This window comes from Protopterus annectens, chromosome 13.part0 (genome assembly GCF_019279795.1).
Source record: "Protopterus annectens isolate FY-2018-M chromosome 13.part0, PAN1.0, whole genome shotgun sequence".
Taxonomy (NCBI): Eukaryota; Metazoa; Chordata; order Ceratodontiformes; family Protopteridae; genus Protopterus; species Protopterus annectens.
The window spans coordinates 379,566,043-379,589,832 of NC_056747.1; the positions used below are offsets into that span (position 1 = coordinate 379,566,043).

Genomic DNA, 23,790 nt, shown 5'->3' on the forward strand with positions numbered 1-23,790 from the left:
CTGCCATTTCCATGTAGTGATGGAAATCCTCATGTACACCCTGGAGGACTCTGACCATTTCTAACTGACTCTTCCTGGCAGTGCACTGAGCCTTAACTACGTTACAGCACATTTGCTGCTGGGCAGCCACTCTTTGTGTTTTCTAGGGTAGCTTTGACATAAGCCTGTGCCTGGCATCCCTTTGTAAAGGTATCGCTGTGGACACTGATACCTCTGTACAACCTGTAGTGTAATGTCACCAAGTACTTGACTTTTTGTTCCAGTATCACTTTGTGAAGAGCTACTGATGTCTTGTGGGGTGTAAAATCCTGCCATTTTCCTTAGGTTGTCTTTTAAATGTAACTGTTGTCAGACCCTCTGCTGCTGATAGCCTCTAAATTTATTGGTATAGTGAAGCTGTTGGTTTCCGCTGTTGATCTTGGAAAGAATTAATTGAATAGGTAACAACTTGGATTCTGAAGTACATTACTATATGCTGTGTAACAAAGTTCGTAGAAGATTTACCATGCACACACTGTCCAATGTCATTATGTCCAGAAGTCAAAGGTTCAGTTGTTAATAACAGTGGTTATGTGTTGCATGTAATATTCTCTTTCAGCATTCAGTTCTCTATATAAATGTTACTGTTAAACCAACCTTCCTGAACAGATATCTGTTGATGGTGCAGACATGAGTAATAGCCATTGTTCACACCATCTGTGGTTATGCCGATGCCATTGCCATCTGTGTCATAGTCATCCCCAGGAGGAATGGAGAGGAGGTAATCCTTATCAGTTAAAGAAATGTGTTTGAGCCCCACCTCCAAAAATGCTGTTACAGGCAATTGCATTCTGTCTTGCCTTTGCTGTGGCATGTCCTCCCATATCATTGACCCCTCTTTTTGCACTTTAACATATAGTTCCTTCCACCAGCAGCATTTATATCCATAACTACTTGGTTCCAGGCCTTGGCCCTCTCAGCATTTTGGAGCCCCCTTTTCCAAAAAGGGGTTTGCCTTATGTCCTAATGGCTGCCATTAAAATGTGGTTCTCCTGATAGCCAACTAAAACATGTCATAGTCCTGTACTGAAACTTTTGCTCCACTTTTCAGAAAAAATGGCACAGAAATGAAAGCATGTCTGTTTTCAAAACAAGTAGATAAACATCCATATAGACATGGAAGGTCCCAATACGGCAAGCTAAAGTTGTGTTGTAGTAATCTGTGCAACATCATCAACACAATGGTATTATTATTGCATGCACTTTGCTAACAGACTTTGTGTCCTTCCACTAATACTTTCCTGTATTTGTGCTGTCATTTTTCATTCAGGACTGACTGTCATTAATCCCCCAGTAAGGCAGAATGCATCTTGACAGAGCAATACATTTTTGAAAATGCAGTACATCAGACTGTAATCGCTTCAAACTATGCACTTGTATCCTGTGTAGCATAATCATTAGATACTACCAAAATGAATTTCCAAAATGTCTTTTCCATCACCATTATGACTACTTCCATATGCTTTCCAGTGCTGCTGTCAGGAATTCCCATTCGTAAATAACACTCATTTCATCAATAATTTACTTTATATTATCTGCATCTGACCGTCAGATCAATAAGACATGTCATTAACATTGCTTCCTAATAATTTCTAACATTTTTGCTATTTATTTCTTAAGTTCATGGTTAATTAAACCATCTGCAATCTATCTCGAGTGATTGTAAGTTAATATGACTGTCTTAAACTTATTCATGTAAATTCGGGGACATTTACGCATGTTGTTTGCAAATTAGCCTTAGATACACTTACCTCTGTCGATCTTGGTAATGCATGAACATTTAAGTTGTCAAATTCACATAATCAGGCCTCTGGTACTTGTGAGCACTGTGAGCTGCAGAGTCCACAGCTGTCTACGTGAATTCAGACACCCCTAGTAATTCTCTAATGTCCCTTTTAGAAAATGGAGTCTGATACAGTTGAGTCTGCATAACCATTAAAACATAATCCATGCCTGTCCTGCATACTGATACACCTCATCACTTCATATCACTCATTAGTTAATATGACTTCATAATGATATAAACAGAAAAATGTATGTATACAGAAAAATATTCTGATGCAATGCTGCAAAAAGTATGCTTAAAGAAATTATTATTCATGGCATTACAGGTTTATTGTTAAAATAAAGATAACAGTAAATTATGGAAGCTGAAACTGATTTAAACAACATAAAAAGTAATGATTTCATAACTGAATTTAATCACCAGGGAAGTGAAGTGTGAACGTATTCCTTTAAAAAAAAATATGTGAGACAAAGCAGATTGATAAAACAAAACTTGCTCATAGCAGTTCCAGGTCTATTGCCTTTACAGGGTAGCTGAGTTTGCTTATGGTGGTGGTGTCACACCCCAGAGGGTGCGATTCCAAACCTATAGGCTGCACTTACATTTTTAATTCTGGTACTGGCGCCTCAAAAGATGGCAGTACCTGTGAAAGCGCAAGTCTGAGCTGGTCTGGTAAGTAGACCAAAATTATACTGTAGTTTTAGGGATTTATACCTGCAGAAAATAGTGGTGAATGTGGGTTGGACTTCAATAAAATTGACGTCTAGCAAAAGTTGATAGGGATCACCCACTCTGCACTCTGGTGCCCCCACAGGTACGATAACATACAGAAGCGTAGTCCTGGTCAGCTGTCTGAGAGGGGAAACCAGGTGATGGCAAGAAGGCCGTATTTCTATAAGTATTTTTACAGTTTCTTTTAATCTTATCAAAAATAGGTTTAGAAGACCTACTAGATAAATATGGCATAAATGCAGTTAAATGCAAGAAGAAATGTATGTGTAATTGCAAATGTGTATATTAATTTATTACACCTGTACTTGCTTTATACAGTGTTACTATTTTTGAGCATTTTTAAAGCATCGGTTTAATTTTGTGGCAAAAATCATTTCTGTGTTTTTGTTTTTTTTTTCTGTGCTTCCAGATCACATTGCAGAAGGGCAAATTAGCCAGGGACTTAGTTGTTTGGTGGCAATTTGTTTAACTTGCACTTGAGCGTTACTTTTGCTGTGCTTTTATGTTAAGAAATTCCAGGCTCATCCATCTTGTGAGACGTTGTTTACCTTGTCTCTCTGACTTGTGAAGCACTCCAGGGATCTCAAAGTGTGATTGTTCATTGGCTAGAGGGCATAGGAGTCAGTTTTCAAGCTTTTTTTCTCTGCTGTAAATCAGGAGAGTTTGGACAGTTTGTGCTCACTTCTGCAGAGCTCTGCAAAGCTTTTCACACAGTTCAGTTGCGTCCATAGCCACCTAGGCTAAGATAAGAATATGTTCTTGATTTACTGCACTTGTACTTGCTTTATACAGTGATAGTTACTGTTTTTTGAGCATTTTTGTAAATCATTTATTTATATTTTTTGCAAAAATCATTTCTGTTTTTGTTGTCTTTTTCTAGTTCTGTTTGCCTCCAGATCATCTTGCAGAAGGGTCTGTTAGCCACGGACTTGGTTGTTTGATAGTTGCTTGTTGTTAAACTACACTTTACAGCTATTTTTGCCGTGTGTTTAAATTAGGAAATTCTTGGATCATCCATCCTATGGCAGAAGATGTTTACCTGGTCTGTCTTGAGTTCGGAAGCACCCTGGGGCACTCTGAGTATGGTAATTTATTGGCTAGAAGGCATAGGAGTCAGTTTTCATGCTTTTTTTCTCCACTATAACTCAGGTGAGTTTGTGTGGAAGTGCCCACCAAGCAGTGGTGGTTACCAGTGTCCTGTATAGTAGCAAATGCCTAGACAGTAAAATTTCCATATAAAATTAGGATTAGTTCCGAAATCTGTTAAACAGCTTTAAAGCTTTAGCTTTAACAGTTAAACAGCACAGAATTAAGGGTAGTGGGATTCGATGTAGAAGCTAGCTACTCTATCATATCCTAGCACTATACAACTTCTTGTCCTTAACCCCAGAAACTACCCTAGGAGAGACCCCTGTTAGAATCCAACCCTTAATCCCAAACAGCCCACTCTATCACAAGATTGGACAACATGCATTTGGAATTTTTTTTAATGTTTGTGTTGCCAGCTTGGTTGATTTGGATATCCTAAGGCAAAGTAACAATTGTCTGATGTTCTCTAGCAACCAGTTAATTATTAAAGGAGTATAACTCATTGTACGAGAGATGTAAATGCATAGTGTTGCAGTACAGCCCCCTTAGTTCTTGTATTTACTCTGTGTGTGTGTGTGTGTGTGTGTGTGTGTGTGTGTGTGTGTGTGTGTGTGTGTGTGTGTGTGTGTGTGTGTAAAATATGTATGTATATATATATATATATGTGTGTGTGTACATGTGTGTATATAATACACACACACACACACACATATATATATATATATATATATATCTACACAAACACACACTTTGGGTTTTAATTTATTGATCCTTTCGTAGTATTTTTCCTTTCAGGACTGAAGCTGTCTGATACCAAAACTCTCTGTATTGCTCTGCTGAAATCAGGGCCAGCAGTTTGGGTACATGGTGCCCTAAAACTTTGGGAGCTTGCCAGTGGTCATAGGCGAGGCTATAAAGCATATTGCTTCAGGCTACTGCAACAGTTGTCTGTTAGAACACTTTTCTATTGCGGTAAGGTTACTTACACAGTTGTAGTGTACTCGTTTATTATATACAAATCTGCCCACTGGAGTACAACAGTCTGATCATCATATTTGTTTATATCTGTTAAGTATAAGATCTGTATAGAGATGTTCATTCATTTAAATATGTATAGAAACATTGTCTGTATAGTACTGTATGCATCAACTTTTATACAGTGTTCCAAATGCATGCAATTTCTTCTTGTGTCTTTCCTTACTGGGTTTCAAAGATAATTGACTTTGCATAGCTGAACATTTCTGTTTAAACACAAATAAATGTGGCATTGTAAATCATAGTATAGGGAGGAATACAACCTGGGGTAATGAGAAATTGCAGCATTTGGTTGTCCTTAAAATGAATTATGAAGAGTGATTTACTGCAAGAATAGTTTTGCTTATGACCACAGTGTATGAATCCGTAGACAGTATTGCATTTTAAAGGGAGATTTTTTTGTTTACAATTATTCTTAATGCTGGAAAGAGGATCGAAACAGAAGGAATTGTTGTAATCAAGTGTCAGGACTTGTTTGAATTCAGACTACAGCAGCAGAGAATCTAGAATTTGTAGTAACAGAAGATGCCAGCCTAGAGATAATCAAACCTAGTCTGACAAAGTGTTAGTATTAGGTAACTGTAATAGTTATGTTCTATTTTCTATTTCAGAATGGTGAACTTTCTGATACAGACCTAAATGTTTTGACTGCATGGAAATTGGGATACAGTGGAAAAGGCATTGTTGTCAGCATTCTGGATGATGGGCTTGAAAAGGATCACCCTGATCTCTCTGCTAATTATGTAAGGATTGCTTGCAGTGATTCTGTGGAAACTTTATTGGATGCAAGTTGTATTTTAAGTTTTGTTTACAGATGCAGGCTAGTTGCAAGTAACTCCTAAATATACAAGACCTTGTATAAAAGTAGTAGTGTCAATTTGTGATATGCAGAGCTGAAACCCTGACTAGAACCCAAATGACCTGAATTTGACTAGTAGTTTGAGTACTGGAAAAGCCAGCCAGAAAAGGATGGGAGTAAGCAGTTTGCATCAGCCCTCCCTTCAAGATAAACAAATTATCCAGGCTTCACATTTCACTTGATTTTTTCCCCCCATTAGTCAGCTTGTTTCTTGAGTGATATTTAAATACACAGCGTGTACACGTGGCCTTGTCTTTTCTGATAAAGACTCAAGGCCTGAAAATACTAGAAGCACTGCTCGTGTCCCTGCCTGTGATTTGAAACAAGGAAAAGTAACCTAATCTCTTTTTTTGTGTGTAGTTGCTTAAACTGATAAACCTGCTTTCTTTATTACCTGTTCCTGCTGCATTTTGTTTTCTGTTTTCAGAAATCTGATGTGTTCTATGCGGCATATAGACAAATTACCTAGGCTTCACATTTCACTTGTTTTTTCATTGCTCGGTTTGTTTCTTGTGTGATACTTAAATACACAGAGTACATCTGTGGCCTCTTCTCTGATAAGACTCGAGGCCTGTAAAAACTACAAGCACTGTTTGACTCCCCTCACACCTTGCAACTATATTTATGCTTTTTCCAAATGTCTTGCTTTCTTATCTGATCCTTCACCTTATATTCTTTCTATTGTTTTTTGGCACATTCACTTGCTGCCTGAATTTTATGTACTTCTGCTTTGTTTTCCATTCCAGCTTGATGCCAATATGCTTCTGCTAAACTAAGCAGGGAAGTCATCTTAGACTTCTGAGGTCAGCCGATATGTATGCAGTCCCACGACTGCAGATCTATACCTGTAATCAATTTCGAGGAGGCCCATACTTCCTTCAGAATGGGGAATATATAGTCTTGGTATGTACTGATTTTTATAAATTATTTTATGAGAATGAAGCATCCTCCTTGCTTTTCTGTCCAACCTATCCAGCACCTTTTGTAGCCAGTCAATCACTCCAGAACTGTAAGTTAGGACAGGAAGAGCAAATTGGTTTATAGCTTGGACTTTGTTCCTGGATGTCAGTGCTCTTTTCAGTATTAATTTTAAGTGTAAAATATTTCTTACTAAGTTTTATTTGCATTTGTTCATGTTTATTGTTGATCCTTCAATTCCCAAATAGTTATAAAATATGTATATACTCCCTCTTGCTCAAGTTGTTTTATTTCACATTCCTGTCCCAAACTGATGTATTCTTGGTGCTGCAGCTTTCCTGGTTTAAAGGTTGCTTTTGCACATTTATCAAGACCAAATGACATTCTTATGTCCTCTGAAAAAGTTTTGACCACTTATAGTTGTGCTTTCAGTTCCTCATGTGATGAACTAAAATAAATCATCTACAAAAAGAAGTCTTTACACTTTGTTGTTTTCTGGGAGACAAATTGTAGCCATGACCTAATCTATTAAGTAGACAGCTTAATGGGTTAAGGGCAGGACAAAACAGCAGCGGTGACAGTGTCACCCTGGATTGTCTCCCTTTGAATTTTTATCCCTGGAGTAATCATTTGTCCTTTATTGTGGCTTAACTGTAGAGTGGTTTGCCCCTGTTTCATGGTCGCTGTAATGTAATCAATCAATGTAGGATGAATCTTGTACATTTTTAAGCACTTTTTTATCCATGAATGTGGGATACTGTCAACTGCTTTTTTGTAGTCTCTCCATGCTATACTTAGATTATTCCCTTTTTTAGCAGTTCTCCATGATGACTTTAACATCAAATGATCATTTGTTCCATATGACTTTATATTATTACCCTTTTGTTCTATAGCCATGACTGAGTTTTGTTCTAAATGGCTATAAACTCTGTTGGCACTAATTCCAGTGTTTAGTTTATACGCCATCAGAAGGCAAGTTGTTGGTCTATAGTTTTAGGATAACTAGCAGGTTTGCTCTTAAGTAGGAGTATTGTTTTTCCTGTTGTTAACTAGGCTGGTGTCTGTTCAGGGTGCACATATATAAATAGTTTTTACTCATGGCTAAATTTTCATGTATAGATGTTAATACTTTTAACCAGAAGTTAGGTACTGCATCTTCGCCTGCGGGGGTTCCAGTTAGGAGCTTTTCTTAACTTTGTTTCAATCTCTCTGGCTGTTACTTCATCCCATTGCATATTCTATACATTTGAACTTATTCTTTCTTTTACTCCTCTTATCCATTTAGCATGCCTGTTATGTTCCACAGAATCCTCATAGATATTTCTCCAAAACACATCTATTTCTTTTCTTGGTGGTGTTTCAATTCCTTTTGCCTTGTTTCCCAATTCTCTATAAAACTTTTTTTTATATATAATATTCTGTATGGTTGTTATCATTAAGGATCTGCATCCAAAATCCCAATCTCTTCTTGTTTCTTGAGTTTTCCCCCCATTCAGCATCTCTTCCCACTTCAAATTATAGATTTCTGCTTGTGCTATATGTAGGAGCCTTGACTGTATTAGCTCTGAAATGTCCCAAACCGACTTGTTCTATTGGAAAGATCAACTTCTCCCACACTACTCTTTCCTCTTCTCTTCTCAGATAAAATCTTTCAACTTTTTATTAATTGCTATGCACAACTTCTCTGGTTGTAAAACAATATGCCTGACCTGTATATAAAACTGAAGGGACTGAAAACATTTTTACTGCTTGTATCTTGCTATCCATATTCATAACTGAGCTTCTGGTTTCTCAAGTTTTATATTATCTCTTTAGTTTCTTACCACATATCCTTGGGTGCCGTAGCAGAATCCGTTTTAATCTATACTTTAAGTACTTCATTTTACCATGTCCCAATAAATATGGGTATTGCTAAACCAATTTGTGTGTGAGCACATAGTTTACTTGAAGCTGTCCCAGAATATTCCACAACACTAAAATGTCCTTTTTCCTGGTGTTAGGTGCAAAATCATATCAATAACCAATGAAAAGATCATATTAGAATCAGGCAGTCACCAGCCAAATGTCAAGCAATAATGTTTTATTAAGCACTTTTGTTGATTTAAAAAAATGAATTATGGAAGGAAAATCTGATACTTCTCACAATTGATATTAACCTATAATCTGACGTTGTTAATCTTCTTTCCATTCATCACTGATGGGTTCGGTTCCGAGCCCTCGGAACAGAGTCTGCCTTTTTACCAAGCTCACGCCAGCCAAAAAGTTTTGAGCTAAGCTTCTACCCAGAATGCCCTTCTCTGTGGTACCTCAGATCTCATTTGTCACGTAGCCATAAAGCCGCATTTCAGCCAAGCTGTCAGCTAAGTGGAACTTTATTTGATATTTTGAGTGGAAAATAGTTGATATCTTACTGTTTTACTGAACAATTGATATTTCTAGTGTGCTTTATTCTATTAGACCTTGATCCTTCTTCCTCTGCTCTACCCGTTGTTACTTTTGGTAAACTTTCAAGTACCATTGTTGGTACAACCTTTCCTCCCTTACCCTTGTGATATTCCTTCAGTACCATAGCTGATATTTTCCTTCTCATCTAACTACTAGTGTTTCTTTCAGTAGTGTTTCTGTTTTTACTCATACATACATACATACATATATCACTTTAGTGATACAACTGTGTAGTTTTTGTTTTGAACAGTGTTTGACTTCTTAGTTCTGACTGGTTGTACTGCTGCCTGTGGTGTCTCTATCAAGATGTCTGATAAGAAAAGTACTTCAGGTTTTAAGCACTGTGCTTCATGTAATGGCAAGTTACCTAATAGTGATTTGCATAGTGATTGTGTATACTGTTTGGGGGTGCCCCACCTTTCGGTGCAACCTCCTTGTGACATTTGTCAGAGCATCAGTCAACACACTCTTAATGAGCGCAAAAATAAACTGATACTTAAAGGGTTACTTAAGTCTCCCTTTTCAGAGGCCATTTCTGTGATGGAGGTCTCAACCCCTACAACAAAAGACAAAAAGAGGTCCCACTCAGTTCCCTTCTCAGAATTAGGTGATCAGGGTAAGCCTGTGAAATCAAAGTTCCCAGAGTTGTCCTCTGAGCATAAATCTGCCTCTGCGGCTCCGTCCTTGTTGGCTATAAGAGCAGCTCGAAACCTACAATACCAGCTTCGGCATAGGTCATGCTTCTGGCACTGATAATAGACCTTGCTATGCCTATTATGACTTTGGCACCTGTGGCCACTACGGCTCAAGGCACACTTTTAATACCTTGGTCAACTACGAGTGTGGAACTGACCTTTTCGGCTCCCAAGTGCCACTTTGGCACTGAGCACTTTTCCGATCAAATTGGATTTGACCCCATTACTCCCGGTCTCGAAACTAGGGACTTCGGTGCCGGCAGACCTTATACCATGGCCCCTATACTCCCCTTCTGTAGCTCTGTTTCTGGGCCATATGTATAGCCCATTCATTGACCGACCTGACTCTCCGGAGTATCCACTAGATCCACCAGGAGCCTGTCTGAACATGACGGGTTGTGTCTTGTGGACCAGCTGTTGGCAGCCAGGGGATAACCACACTTGCTAAAACCCATCCGCCTGCTGGACTTCGGTTGGTTTCTCCACAGACGCCTTCTTACACTCCTCCTTCGACCATCTCTGTTCCATAAGCCTTATGCTCCAACATCCTTCTCAAAACCCATCGCCTCGGCGCCTATAGTAGGCCTCACTTGGGCTCCAGGCTTGTCCCTTTGGTGTTCGGTTCCGACGGAACTGGTCTTTCCTCATTCTGGGAATTGGGGGGTGGGCACCTTGGTCCGGAAATTGGAGCCATGTTTGTCCTCGGTTCCCTCCTTTGTGCAAATACCCTCGTCCTCTCCAATCCTGCTTGAGGCTCCATTCATGGGGGTGGGTTCATTGGAGCAGGGTGTGACCCGGGTCTCGAGGTTGTCATCCTCAGTTCCGGGCTCTCATCCGTCTTTAGGCGGACCTGCTTTTCATGCGATGGAGAGGGCTCTTGCTTCTAGAAGCACTCCTTTAACATCAGAACCCCAGTTTTTGCCCCATGAGCTTCAGCTGCCACAGACCACCCCCCAGGGCACCGGGCAGAGAAACTGCAGGACACCCCTGTTCAGGGTACCCTGTTTTCTGAATTCTCCACAGAGACCCCCACTGAGGAGTCCCCTCAAAAGAGGACATGCAAGAGGATGCACATGGACTCACCCGAGGAGTCCTTGACAGAAAGCACAGATTATGATGATGGTGAAGGGTCCCCACGGTCACCTCCTGATGATATCTCCTTTGGAGATATCCTGGAAATGCTAAAACAGGTGACTGGAAGCCCTCCAACCCTTCGTCTGAGGAGTCCCGTGTTCCTGCAGGCTTTCTGCGCCTGGCCTTTAACCTCTTGGGTGACCCCACCTGCTGATGAGCTCGTTGTGCAGCATGCTTGGAAGAACCTGGACTCCATTGAGGTTTTCCCTGGGAGACCTGGCAAAATTCTTTCCCCTCTGGAGTAGAAACCGCATTGGTCCTGAGGGTTACCAGTAGATGCTATGGTGGTGGCGGCGACCATGAAAAAGGACTTTGCTAAGGAAAGCCCCGCTGTCCATCCCCCCAACAGGGAGTCCCGGGCGGTGGACAGATTTGAGAAGCAGGTTTTTGCGTCAGGGACCTTTGCTATATGGTCTCTGAATTACTTGGCACATTTTACGAGGCTCCAGAGGGACCTGGTCTCCAAACTCTCTAGGACACTTGCAGGACAGCTGTCTGACGAGGTCAGAGACAAAGTGGTCTCGCAGCTCGCAACCCTGGAATCTATATCCACCTCTTCCATGAGGTTGCTTTCTCATGCGACTGAAGGGGTGGCTAAAGCAGCTGGTTCAGGCATTGTTATGAGGCGTAATGCCTTGATGCGCATTTGTGACCTCACAGATCCCTTCAAGTTTTCCTTTCTGAATGCTCCCATCGAAGCATCATCCCTTTTTGGCTCCAAGGATAAGGACACTCTAGCCATATGCAAGCAAGATGGAAAGACCCTGTCTGCCATAGGCCTACGATTTTCCAACGCTCTGTGTACCTTCTCTGGGAATCAGAGGAGTGGGAAAATGTGTCACAAGAAATATCAGGGTCCTTTCCATTACGCACGTGGCGATGATACCCCCCAGGGGCACAGGGGGTAATCATTCCAGAAAACGTCCCTACAGAGACAGAGGGGGGTCCCTGTAACCAAGGCTCCAGAGACTCCTCCTCTGGACAGCCTTATCAGCGCTTCTGAGGAGTAGCCTGATTGCTTACCTCTAGAAGCAGACGGGGGTCATTTTTCTCTGCACCAAGCTGCCTGGCAATTGATTACCATCAATCGTTGGGTGCAGAGTATAATCACCCAAGGTTACACCATTCCCCTTTGTCAACCAAATCTTCCAAGAAAACTTCCTGAAGTTCCACCCAGTCAAAGGGAAGAAGCAGCTTCAGAGATCATAAAGCTGTCTCAAAAAAGAGTCCCAACCAATCCCACCAGACCAATGCGGATCCGGATTCTATTCTAGATTTTTTGGTGCAAAAAAAGACGGGACTAGAGACCCATTTTGGATCTCAGCAGCTTAAACAAGTCCGTCACCCAAACCAAGTTCCAGATGGTCACGGTTCAGTCCATTCTCCCTTGTTTAAGGGAAGGTGATTGGATGTGCTTGATATATCTCTGGAATGTGTATTACCACATCAAAATGGACAAACTCTCCAGGAGTTTGCTTCTGGCTAGGGGCCAGTCATTATCAATTCCATGCCCTGCCATTCGGTCTCTCTACAGCTCCCAGAGTGTTCACAAAATGCATGGCAGTGCTCACAGCTCACTTGAGACTACAAGGGTTCTGGGTGTTTCCATATCTGGACGACTGGCTCATCACTGCCCCCACCGAGCATCTTCTGGTAACAGCACTGCGTTATACTCTTTCTCTGGCAAAACTGTTGGGAATAACAATAAATTGGGAGAAATCAAACCTTACTCCTACACAACAAATACAATTCGTTGGAACAGTGTTCAATACCCGGTCCTGTCTGGTGTCACTCCCAGATCAGACTCCAGCAACTGAGGCTCCAGCTCCGAGTGATACTCTGTCAAACAAAAGTTTCAGTAAGAGAAGTTCTTGAGGCCGTAGGATCTGTGGCAGCTTCAATTCCAATAGTGCCCCTAGTGAAGCTACACATGTGGATCTTACAATTTCTCCTCCTTTGTCAGTGGTTCCCAAACTATCACCCCTTCAGTTACCAGATTCAAATAACCAGCTCCTGCAAACAGTACCTTCTTTGGTGGATGAGGCCAGATACAGAATTTTGTAGTCGCCCATTTCAATCTCCTCAGCCCAAGGCCATTATGACCACAGATGCTTCCCTGATCGGGTGGGGGGGCCATTTCCAGTGAAAGACAGTCCAAGGCACATGGTCCACCTCAGAGGCCCAACTGCATATCAACGTTTTGGAACTGAGAGCAGTGCTGTTTAGAGTTCCAAGCCTTACATTTGGTTCTCCATTCTGGGGCAGTTGCAGTTCAGTCAGACATGTCACAGTGGTCTGGTATATCAACAAGCAAGGATGAACCAAGTCCCTACCCCTTGTGTTGAGGCCATGAGAATTTGGCAGTGGGAGATGGCTTCCAACCACTTTCTGATAGCAACGCATATCCTGGGGAGCTCCAGCATAATTGCGGACAAAGTGAGCAGATGCATCCTCCTGCCTCACAAGTGGTCCCTCATCCCCAAGGTGAGGACAGAAATCTTCAGCCACTGGTGCCTGCCTTGTGATCTTTTTGCTTCCCCGTCGAATAACAAGTGCAATAGCTAATTTCGTCCTGTTTCCTCTGGAGGGGGAGTCCCCGAGGGACGCTCTGATCCACGATTGGCCCACGGGACTTCTTTACGCTTATCCTCCCATTCCCCTGATTACACAATTCCTAAAGAAAGCTCTTCGGTTGCGATGCAAGGTGATCCTCGTAGCCCCATTCTGGCCTCGACAAGTTTGGTTCCCCTTCTTCCGGCCTCAACTAGTATACCCACTGTGGATTCTGGACCCTCTTCCAGATCTCATTACTCACCCCCAAGGGTTGAGCCATCTGAATCTGTCCAGTCTCAAGCTAACAGCCAGGTTTCTCCACTATCTCATCTTACCCATTCGGGACATCATTCTGGCCTCTCATAAACCATCCACCAGAAGACTATATATCACGATAAATACCATCTGGTTTACGGATAACATGCTATATCCATATTCGGCTCAAGTGACTGCGGTGCTGCAATACTTGGCTAAGTTTTTTGGTAATGAAGCCTCTACCTCTACCGTACAAGTAAATCTGGCAGCGATTTCTAACTTCGACAGTGGTATAGATGGCACCCCTCTCATTTCTTTACATCTATGCAAAGCCTTTCTCAACAGAACCTCTCATATCAGGCCTCCTGTCAGCCTGTAGAACCATGGAACATAACTTTAGTCCTCCAATTTTTGACTCAAAAACCCTTTGAACCCACAGCACAGTGTGACCTAAAGTTCTTGTCTTAGAAATCCTTTTTCATAGTAGCCATCACATCGGCCAAACAGGTCTCAGAGCTGCAGGCATTGTGTATCAAGAGGCCTTATCTAGTCTTCCATAAAGACAGAGCATCACTCTGGACGAACCCATACTTTCCTCCCCAAAGTTGTTTCTGAATTTTCCATTAGCCAGACCTGCTAGTGTTTTTTCTGAATTTTTTCCAATAAAGGAAAGTACTGTCAGCATTCCTTGGCTGTACATAGGCAACTGAGATTTTACCTAGACAGGACCAAACCTTTCTATAAGTCTGAACAGCTTTTCATATCTTTTTCTGGTCCTAGAATGGGAAATGCTGTTTCCAAGGTTACATTATCAAACTGGCTAAGAGATTGCTATGACTCATCTATTCTCTCGCAAAAGAGCCTATGCCAAAAGTTAAATCTCACTCTAATAGATCTATGGCAACATCTGTAGCTTTCCATTCCAGGGCTTTCATGGATAACATTTGTGCAGCAACCACTTGTGCTAAGCCTCATACCTTTATCAATCATTGCAAATGGGACTTGGTCTCCAGAGAGAGAGCTGCCTTCAGCTCAGTGGTACTCAGGAATGTTCTTCCATAAGGGCCGCTCATGGACCTCAGGTAGCTCAGGATTCTGTCTCATCAGTGATGAATGGAAAGAAGATTAACAACATCAGATAAAGAAGTTATGTCTTACCATAATGTTCCATCTGTGTTCATCTTTCATTCATCACTTCCCACCCTCCTTCCCCCTCCAAAGGCTCCTGGGGTATGCTTTGGGTCCAGGTGGTGTCCTAGGGTATTTGCGCACAAGTGGCCTCTGCTTTACTTTTCTATCTCTAGCAAACTTGATCTGAGGGAACAGGGAGAAGGGCATTCTGGGTAGAAGCTTAGCTCAAGAGTTTTTGGTTGGAGCGAGCTTGGTAAAAAGGCAGACTCTTTTCCGAGGGTTCGGAACCAAACCCATCAGTGATGAATGAAAGAAGATGAACAACACAGATGGAACGTTATGGTAAAACATAACTTCTTTTTCCAAATGATGGATTAGTTTTGTCTAACGATAAACTGAATTTTATTGTAGAAATAACATCTTTGGTTCTAAATAACAATTTTATATACTTTGAAGGTGACCTTGTTAAACAAGTCAAGGGAGTAGCTATGGGCACCACCTGCTCCCCAATTTATGCCAATGTGGTCATACTGGCTTGGGAGTGATCTTATGGTTTTAAAAGCGAGTTTTTAGGTATATTCATTTATACCCAAGGTTCCTAGATGATACTTTTATTTTATGGGATGGCCCCTTTGATTTACTTGATAAATTTATGAAATATGTCAATAATACCACTCTGTTTCCTAAATTCACTTTACATATAGATCGGAATAGTATAAATTATCTTGACAATTTGATTACAGTGACAGACAATTGTTTTAAATGCACAATTTACAGGAAACCAACCTTGAGTGACACTTATCTTACTTTTTGAGCTGACACCCTTTGGCTCAGAAGAAGAGCTTAGCAAAAGGACAATGTATTAGGGTGGCTAGGATAACTTCTAAAAGATGATTTACTTGAAGAAATGGATTGTTTCTAAAATGTTCCTTTCTAGACGTTGTGCAGAGGAATTGGTTTATAATTTAAAGGAAGAAGTGTTAAGAGAATGCAAACGAAAATTTAAACCTCTCTTCGGGATGGGTTTGGGCAAGAATGTTAGTATGCATGAGAATTAATTCCATGCAAAAAATATAAAGAGCTGTAGTTCAGGAATATAGTAAATATACAAATTAAATTACACATATAGTGAATGATTGGAATATATTTAAGGTTTGCCCTGAGATTTTTAGTTTATTGGGCAGGGAACCATTATTTACATACAAGCCAGCATGTAATGTGAAAATATTTTAGAAGTCGACCAGATTATTGCACACTGTTCTGGGAGACAAACGAAAGTGATGGCAAAATGTGTTTTTTTGCAAGCAATGTGCTTATATTTTGGAGGCAGGCACATTTGTTTTAGAAAATGGAATGAGATCTAGGATTTATTTTTATAAAGAAAATTGTCAAAGTAAGGGGGTAGTTTATTTGGCAAAGTGATCATCCTTTCCAGCATTTTGTGAGTAAAACTGAAAGAAATCAGTTTAAAAGGATTTACACGCACTTGTATGAACTAAAAAAATAGGAATTATAGTACTGCATTATACACACATTCTATCTGCTGTGTACAGTTTGACAAGTTTCAGTTTGGTATACCAGAAAAGATTGTTACCAACCCTACGGGAGGTGAATGGCAAATAAAATTAGAACATAACCTAAGTTGTCACAAAAGTTATTTAATTGCTAACACCACCCCAGACCTAAAGACTTTTTATCTGTTTGACCCTGTTGAAACTTAATCCTTTGAAATTGTAATTTAATGACGGTTTATTCATAAGAGGTTTTAAATATTAAGTTATGTAAGGGATTGCTCTTTCTGTTTTAAAATGTAAAGCTTTATATACAAGTTAAATGTTATGTTTTTTATATTTTGTACATGTCATATCTAACATAGCTAGGTCTCTGTAAATATTTATTGGATAATTAATGAATTAGGATATGTAGGTGGGTCTTCCCTCCATTATGCCTTTATATAGAACTGTGAAGGCTAGACTGAGATTATTATATTATTCTGATGAAGTCCTAATAATAGGATGAAAGAGCTTAAAGTATTGCTTGACAACATTTGGCTGGTGACCGCTTGATTCTAACATTGTCTTTTCTTATTTGGTAAAAGTTTTGCCATTATCTTGTATTCCTGCAAAATAATATCATCTACAAGTAAAGCCAACTTTTCTTGATTACCATACCAGTTGTATCCTTGAATTTCTGAGTCCCTTATTTTCTTTCCTAATGGTTCTAAATATAATGCAAATAAACAGAAAAGAGGGCACCCCTGCATGGTTTCTCTGCTTAAGCAGAACTTAGAGGTAACCCCACTTTAATTTTCTCCTCTGATCCCTCATATCCTAATCAACCTTATTTTGTCCTGGAATGAAAATACTTCCATTTCCTACTCAAAAAATTCCAGATTACTCTGTTGAATGCTTTCTCTGAATCAAGATCCACCAATAACATAGTGGTATTTTCTTAGATTCTGCTTCCCTCTGGATAATCATTGTTCTGTTAGTTTTGTCAGATATTTGCCTCTCCTCCACAAAACCATATTGATCATATTTATCAATTTTGGCATCACCTTTGCCATTTTTTTAGCCATTATAGACATATAGATTTTGCAGTTATTTTTTTAATCTAAATGGACCTATATGAAGCAGGATCTGATAAATTTTTAATCATCTTTAGGTATTACAGCCACCACAGCTTTCTTCTAGGGTGTTGGTACTCTCCTTTCTTTTAAAATACTGTTAAACAAAACCTTCCAAATCTTTATCACTTTCTTCCTCCTAGCTTCCAAACTTCCACAAGAATGCCGTCTATTCCTGGAGACTTTCTTGTAGATTTGGTTATACCTCACAATTTTTATCTCGTTTTTTTCATATCTTAGTGGTTGAGCTTCATCTACCTCTAGCCTTGTTATATTTAAATGTCCTTCTGTTCTAATGTTGCAGTATTCTTTACATGAGGGATCCACCTCCATGGGTAGCCCGACATCTGGCCAGTATACAAAAGCTTTTAAGTACTGTTAGTATGTTGGACATCGCCCAAGTGACTTAGGAGAGTACGTCGGCCATAAAAGCAGTGCCTGCACGTACAATCCTCAGAACTCTGACACAGTCCGAATGCCATCCTTAATCATCGGATCTGTTTGCCTGAGTAACTTGCTGCTGGTCCAGTTTTCAGATAAGTGCCCTGTTTTTTTTTTTTTTTTTTTCCTTTTTCTTTTTTCACTTTTTACTGCTTTTTGTTGTGAGGGTTTCTTGACATCCAGGAAAGTCAAGTGCCAATGTGGGAGACAGATTCCACACAAGGATAACCACAACCTGTGTCTGAGGCTTTTGCATGCCCATACATTTTATTCTTTTGCCAGGCCTTTGTAAGATACTATGTAGTCATCTTTCATCCTGTAAGATTTATTTAGAAAATCAGCGACTGAAGTGTTTTGCTAAGGGCATATGTCTGGGACTTCTGTCAGGCCTGTCTTGAAGAGGAAGGCTAAGAAGCCAGGGCCTGAATCTTCAGCTGCGCCTTCTACCTTTGATGTCTCTTTGTAGGTTGTTGAAGACCCAGAGGCCTGTCTGGAGGTTGCTTCAGCGGGTACCACATTGGATGCCGTCAAGGAATCCGCCTTAGGCAAGTCCTCGGAGGCCATGCAGATGTCCGCATCGGACAGTCAAGGGGGAACCAAAGCTCATTTCGGAAGGCCCTAGGGTAATTCCTCAGATACTAGACCGGGAAGGATATTCCAGCTAATATTATTGAGCACAGGTTTAAGTCAGGTCCCTCAACTTTCCATTTGTCTGATGTCCGGTTAAAAAAGAAGCAGAAAACCAAGCACATTTCTGCACCCGGGACTCTACAATCAGATTGAAAAACTTTCTCAAGGCTTGCTTAATGCAGTCATGGCTCTTAAGCCTCCTTCAGCTGATCCTGTTTCTCCTTTAACTTATTCCCCACTCAAAAGAGTTAGGGTACTGGAATCTTCTGAGAATGAGGGTTCTTCTGAGGATGAATTAGATTCCACCCCCCACCCCCACCCTTGAATATGCTTCCCCTAAGGAAGAGTCTAATGGTGCACATTCACCAGTGGGAGAGATCACATCTTGGAAAACCTTGGCTAAAATGAGGGAATTCCTTAACTGAGACTGCTCTCCGGTTTCTGATGTGCAGAAAATCTATCATGATCTTTTACAGATGGATTCTCCTTCCCCTTCTGCTGTACCTCCAATTTTTCCAGCACTTTTGGATGCTTTTTCTTCAACATCTAAGGTCCTAGACTCTCAGGCCATGCCCCTAAAAGGCCTGACCAGTTTTATAAAGTGTCAGAGGACTGTAAATTTCTTTACAGATGTGCTTCAGCAGATCCTGCAGTGGATTCCATTGTTTCTGACAAACCTTTCAGACTTTTGCCATCCACCAAGCATCTCCCTTCTTGTAAGGAGAGCAAGACTATGGAAAGAATAGGGAAGAGAGTTTATACTTCTGCCACCGTAGCTTTCTGTGCTATAAATTACCAAACCCATATGACCAGATATGCTTTGGCTCTTCTTTCTCAAACCTCTTAAGCAGTTTTTCACCTCCCAGACTCTGATGTTAAAACAGTATCTCTTTTAGGAGTTTCTACTCCGGTAGCTTGCCACTCCATTCTGATGCATCACAGCTGCATTGAAGTATCTTACAGGGCAGCTGTTGAGGTTTCAGCCACTTCCAGATGATATGAAAGCAAAATTAATGGATGCTCCTTTAAATAACGGTGTTTTGTTTGGGGCTCCAGCTGCAGATTTGTTTATATCTTTGCAGGAGAAAGGCAAGGAACTACAAGACTTAAAACATGTTTTTGTTTTGCCTGTAGCCACATTTCAGAGGATTTATCCCTCAAAGACTTTCTTTGTTAGAAAATAAACTAGCCTGCCCTCTTCTAAAAGCAAAAAGGAAGGTAGAAGAGCTCCTCAGTCTAAGCCCTCTCAGCAAGTACCTGCCTAAAGGCAGCCCTTTCCAGACAAGCTAGGTAGTGTTCCTCTTTATCTATATCTTTCCCTGTCTCTTCCAGTTTGGGAAGCTATTACTCAAGACTTGTGTTTTTTTTTTCCATTATCAAACAAGGGTACTTCATGATCTGGAAGACTCTTCCTCAATTCATGGGCATTCCACAACCACCTCAAGACCAACTCAGTCTATTTCCACAAGTGCTTCAGGAGTTGCTACAGCAAGGAACAATTAAAGACATAACTGCACCACTCGGAGGAAAAGGGTTTTTCTTCCAGGATGTGTCTCGTACCCAGAAAAGACGGCCCATGGAGACCCATTTTGGTTCCTTCTCACCTCAATACTATTCTGAAAGTTCCTACCTTCTGGATGCTGTCCTTGCAAACTTATTTCCTCTTATTCTTCCTCAGGGAGCAGGCTCGTCAGAGCAGGGTGTGACCCTGGTTCCAAGGTTGTCCTTCTTGGCTCTGGGCTTCCCATCCCTCTTCGGGTGGGCCAGTTTTCCCATCGATGTAGAGGGCCCTTGTCTGTGTAGGCAAGCCTTCAGCGTCATAATCCCAGATATGTCCTTCCTCTGAGCCACAGCTGACACAAGCCATTGCTTTGGGACATCAAGCACAAGAGCCTCAGGATACCCTATTATACTGTCCCTTCTTCAGCGGAAGCTTCTGAAGAGGACTTTGAAGAGGTGCTGTGCAAGAGGATGTGCAAGAAGAAGCACGTGAACTCACTTGAGTCTTTAACCAAGGACACAGACTGTGATGGAGAGGGGTGCCCACGGTTACCCCCTGATGATGTCTTGTGTGGAGACCGCCTTGAAATACTGAAACAGCAGCACTTGGAAGAGTCCTGACACCATTGAGCCGATCACATGGAGGCCGGACAAAAGTTCATCTCCAGAGCAGCCCCCTCACTGGTCTAAGGGTCTTCCAGTAGATGCTATGGTGGTGGCGGCGGCCACAAAAAAGGAACTGAGGAGAGCCAGACTGCTCACCCACCACCAAAAAGGGAGTCTTGGGCTGCGGACAGGCTAGGGAAGTGAGTGTTTGCGTTATTGACCTTTGCTGTTCAGTCTTTGAATCATCTGGCACACTTCACCAGGCTTCAGGGAGACTTAGTTACCTTACTCTCTGAAATCTTAGGAGGTGTATCTGATGAGGTCCATGATAGTCACCTCTCAGTTAGCTACCCTGGAATCCATATCCAACTCCTCCATGTGTCTGATTTCTCATGCCACTGAAGGAGCATCCAGAGTGACTGGTTCAGGAGCTGTCATGAGATGCCACGCCTGTATGCACCTCTGACTTTGCGGACCCTTTTTAAGTCCTCCTTCCTTAATGCTGCAGTTGAGGTCTCTTCCCTCTTTGGCCCGAAAGTGAAAGACATATTGGCCAGGTGTGAGAAGGGTGGTAAGACCCTGTCTGCTGTGGGAGTATGTTTTTCCACTCCTCAGCATCCATACTTTAGGAACCAGAGGAGCAGAAAGATGTGGCACAAGAAATTGCAGGGTCCTTTCCATGACACATGTGGCAAGTGTACTCACCACAGCAGGGGAGGTAACCCATCCAGAATGCACCCCTACAGGTGCAGAGGGGGTCCGCATAACCAGGGTTCCAGAATATTTCCCTGGACAACCCTATCCATGTTCCTGAGGAGCATCCTGATTGCTTTTCAATGGCAACAGTCAGGGGATGTTTTTCCCTTGTACCTCTCTGCCTGGTTAACAATAACAACGGATCTATGGGTGCAACGAATCATAACCAGAGGATACAAAGTCCATTTCCGTCTTTACCCAAGGTCACCAAGTTGTATTCCCAATGTCCCACACAGACAAAGGAAACAACAGTGCTAAAAATTCAAAAGCTGCTTCAAAAAAGTCATCTAGACAGTCCCACCAGACCAGATTAGGATCTGGATTCTACTCTAAAAGTTGCAAAAGTTTCTGAGAAAAAACATTCCCAATATGTTCATCTTATGCTGGCCTGCCCAATACCCCAAAGAAGAGAAAATGTCCAGTTTATATATTCTGTTCAAAACAACAGATGTTTTTCAGTGTCCTTGCGGTTTGCATGATTGATTTCTGTTCCATGTCCTCCTATTTTCTTCCTTGCTGTATCTGAAGACTTAACAAAAATTCCCTGTTGCAACTTCTTTCTTTGTATGTTCCAAATATTATTATCATCATTAACAGAATGCGATTTGCAGTTACGTCTAGCCCACAAAAACAAGCTAATGAGACAAACATATTTATAGTCTAAGCATGTTTTATTTTTGCAGGTGTCCGACACATAGCCATTATTACTTAACTGCTTTCATACTTGCTGAAGCAAGTTGTTGTATGTGGTTCAGCCTTGCAGTTTCTGCTTTTACAGAAAAGCATGTATTTCAACAATCTTTTAACAAGTTGACCCTTGCTTTACCAGTCAAAACCTTGTAAGAAACATACATCATTTGCATTGAAGCATGCATTTAATTACTTCGAGGGAAGTATATTTAACTTTATATAATCTCTATCAATTTCTCCTTTTTATTTTAAGAAAAATGCAATTTACAGAAGAATACAATCCTCTCTACGTTGAGCCCTTTCATTTACTGTATTTAACACAATTTCTTCATTGCTGACAGTCACTTGATTAATAGTTTAATCAAGACAAATTTTAACACACAAACTGTAGTAGGTAAAAAGATAATGACAATTAAGGCAGTCAGTGCTATGATTATAGTACCCCACCAGCCTGAAAACAGTCCGCTTAAAAAATCAGACCACTCTGTACTCTATTTTCCTAGATTTTGAGGAAACCTCAGCAATTCACTCTAAATGTCGATGTATGGATTCCGATTTATACAGCATTCCGTTTTGACTAAAGCACATACCCCCCATCCCCCAGCTAGCAAGCAGGTAATCCAAAGCCATTCTGTTTAGGAGAACCGTTGTCCTCATTGCTACCATCTCTTCTGTTATGTTTGAGATAGCCCCATAAGTTGCATTTGCTAAAACTTCCAGCAGTTTTGCAACTTTCCATAATTCCCTTATTGCCTTAGCAGCACCATACCAGGGAAATACTTCAGCTCCTGAAATAGCACCATCTCCTATGTCCAACTGTTTTAGGTCTTCCCCTAATTTAGAGAAACTATCAGGAGCCTCCCTCTTTCTCCGGTGATTTCTTACCATGTCCTCTGGTAATGTTTGAGTAAGTCTCATCATCAGAACTGCATACTCTATATAACATGATCCTTGCCATCCTATCGGTAGCCATTTGTAAGCATTCTTCCCACATATGAAAAAGAACCCTTCTGCCAGAATGGTAACATTTTCTTGGTCCATTAAATTAGCTGTGGCCTCACTCTGTGTTTCATCCCTTCCTTAAAAGAAATGTTGTGTGTTAAAATAAAAACATTATGGGAGTTATCAACTCCTCCATGATACTCAAGCTTGCCACGTGACCAAAGTTGGTGCAAAGTAATGGAATAGTTGCAATTACTAATATCAACTCTGCCCCTTTCTTTTGAAAAGAGAGTATCCCTTTTTCTGCTTCCATCGCCTTTAAATATTCTTTTATGGCTGATTGTTTTACAATTCTATTTTTATAAGATCCTTTAAACAAAAAAAAGGTATCCGTAACATTTACGGGAACTGCATGCAATGCCATTTTCCCTCTGTAAGGAATGTGACTACAAACCCTACAATTTGATTTATTGTGTACCTTTGCAAACAATTTTTGCATGGCCAAAAATGTATTGAAATCGGGTGCCCAGTCATGGTGTCCCTGTTCTTGTGATCTGTTATATTGGAGTAGCTCCCCCCATTTGTTTCTTTGCAACCTTTTTATCTGCATTTTGTGTTCTAAGTACATTCCTTTTTTGAATTACCTGTACATGATCATTTTCTTTATTTACAGTGCACACTTCAAGTGCCTTAATCTCTTCAAAAATATGTATAACATACAAAATATAGAATATTAATGTCACAGTCCATAAGAGTGTTACTATAATGCACGCCCAAAGCTTGCATTTCCATATGCAAATTCTAGTTTCCTCCATTTCCTCTGGCTGCCGTTCAACTGGATTTTTTGGCATCTAGAAACAAATTTAAATAGACTGTTACTTTCCTAGCACTGTTAACAGACTGTTACTTTCCTAACTCTGTTTTGGCT

The 23,790-nt window shown here is 40.9% G+C and overlaps 1 protein-coding gene across 1 annotated transcript in view; it reads left to right on the top strand.

Moving 5' to 3' along the window:
• The window catches only part of PCSK4 (proprotein convertase subtilisin/kexin type 4), a 1,808,619-nt gene that overhangs the window by 146,864 nt on the left and 1,637,965 nt on the right, over positions 1-23,790 (top strand). Inside the window, exons 2-3 of the mRNA XM_044054831.1 lie at positions 5,293-5,424; positions 21,828-21,845. Of these exons, the coding sequence (XP_043910766.1) occupies positions 5,293-5,424; positions 21,828-21,845 (150 nt within the window). The remainder of the gene's footprint in view (positions 1-5,292; positions 5,425-21,827; positions 21,846-23,790) is intronic.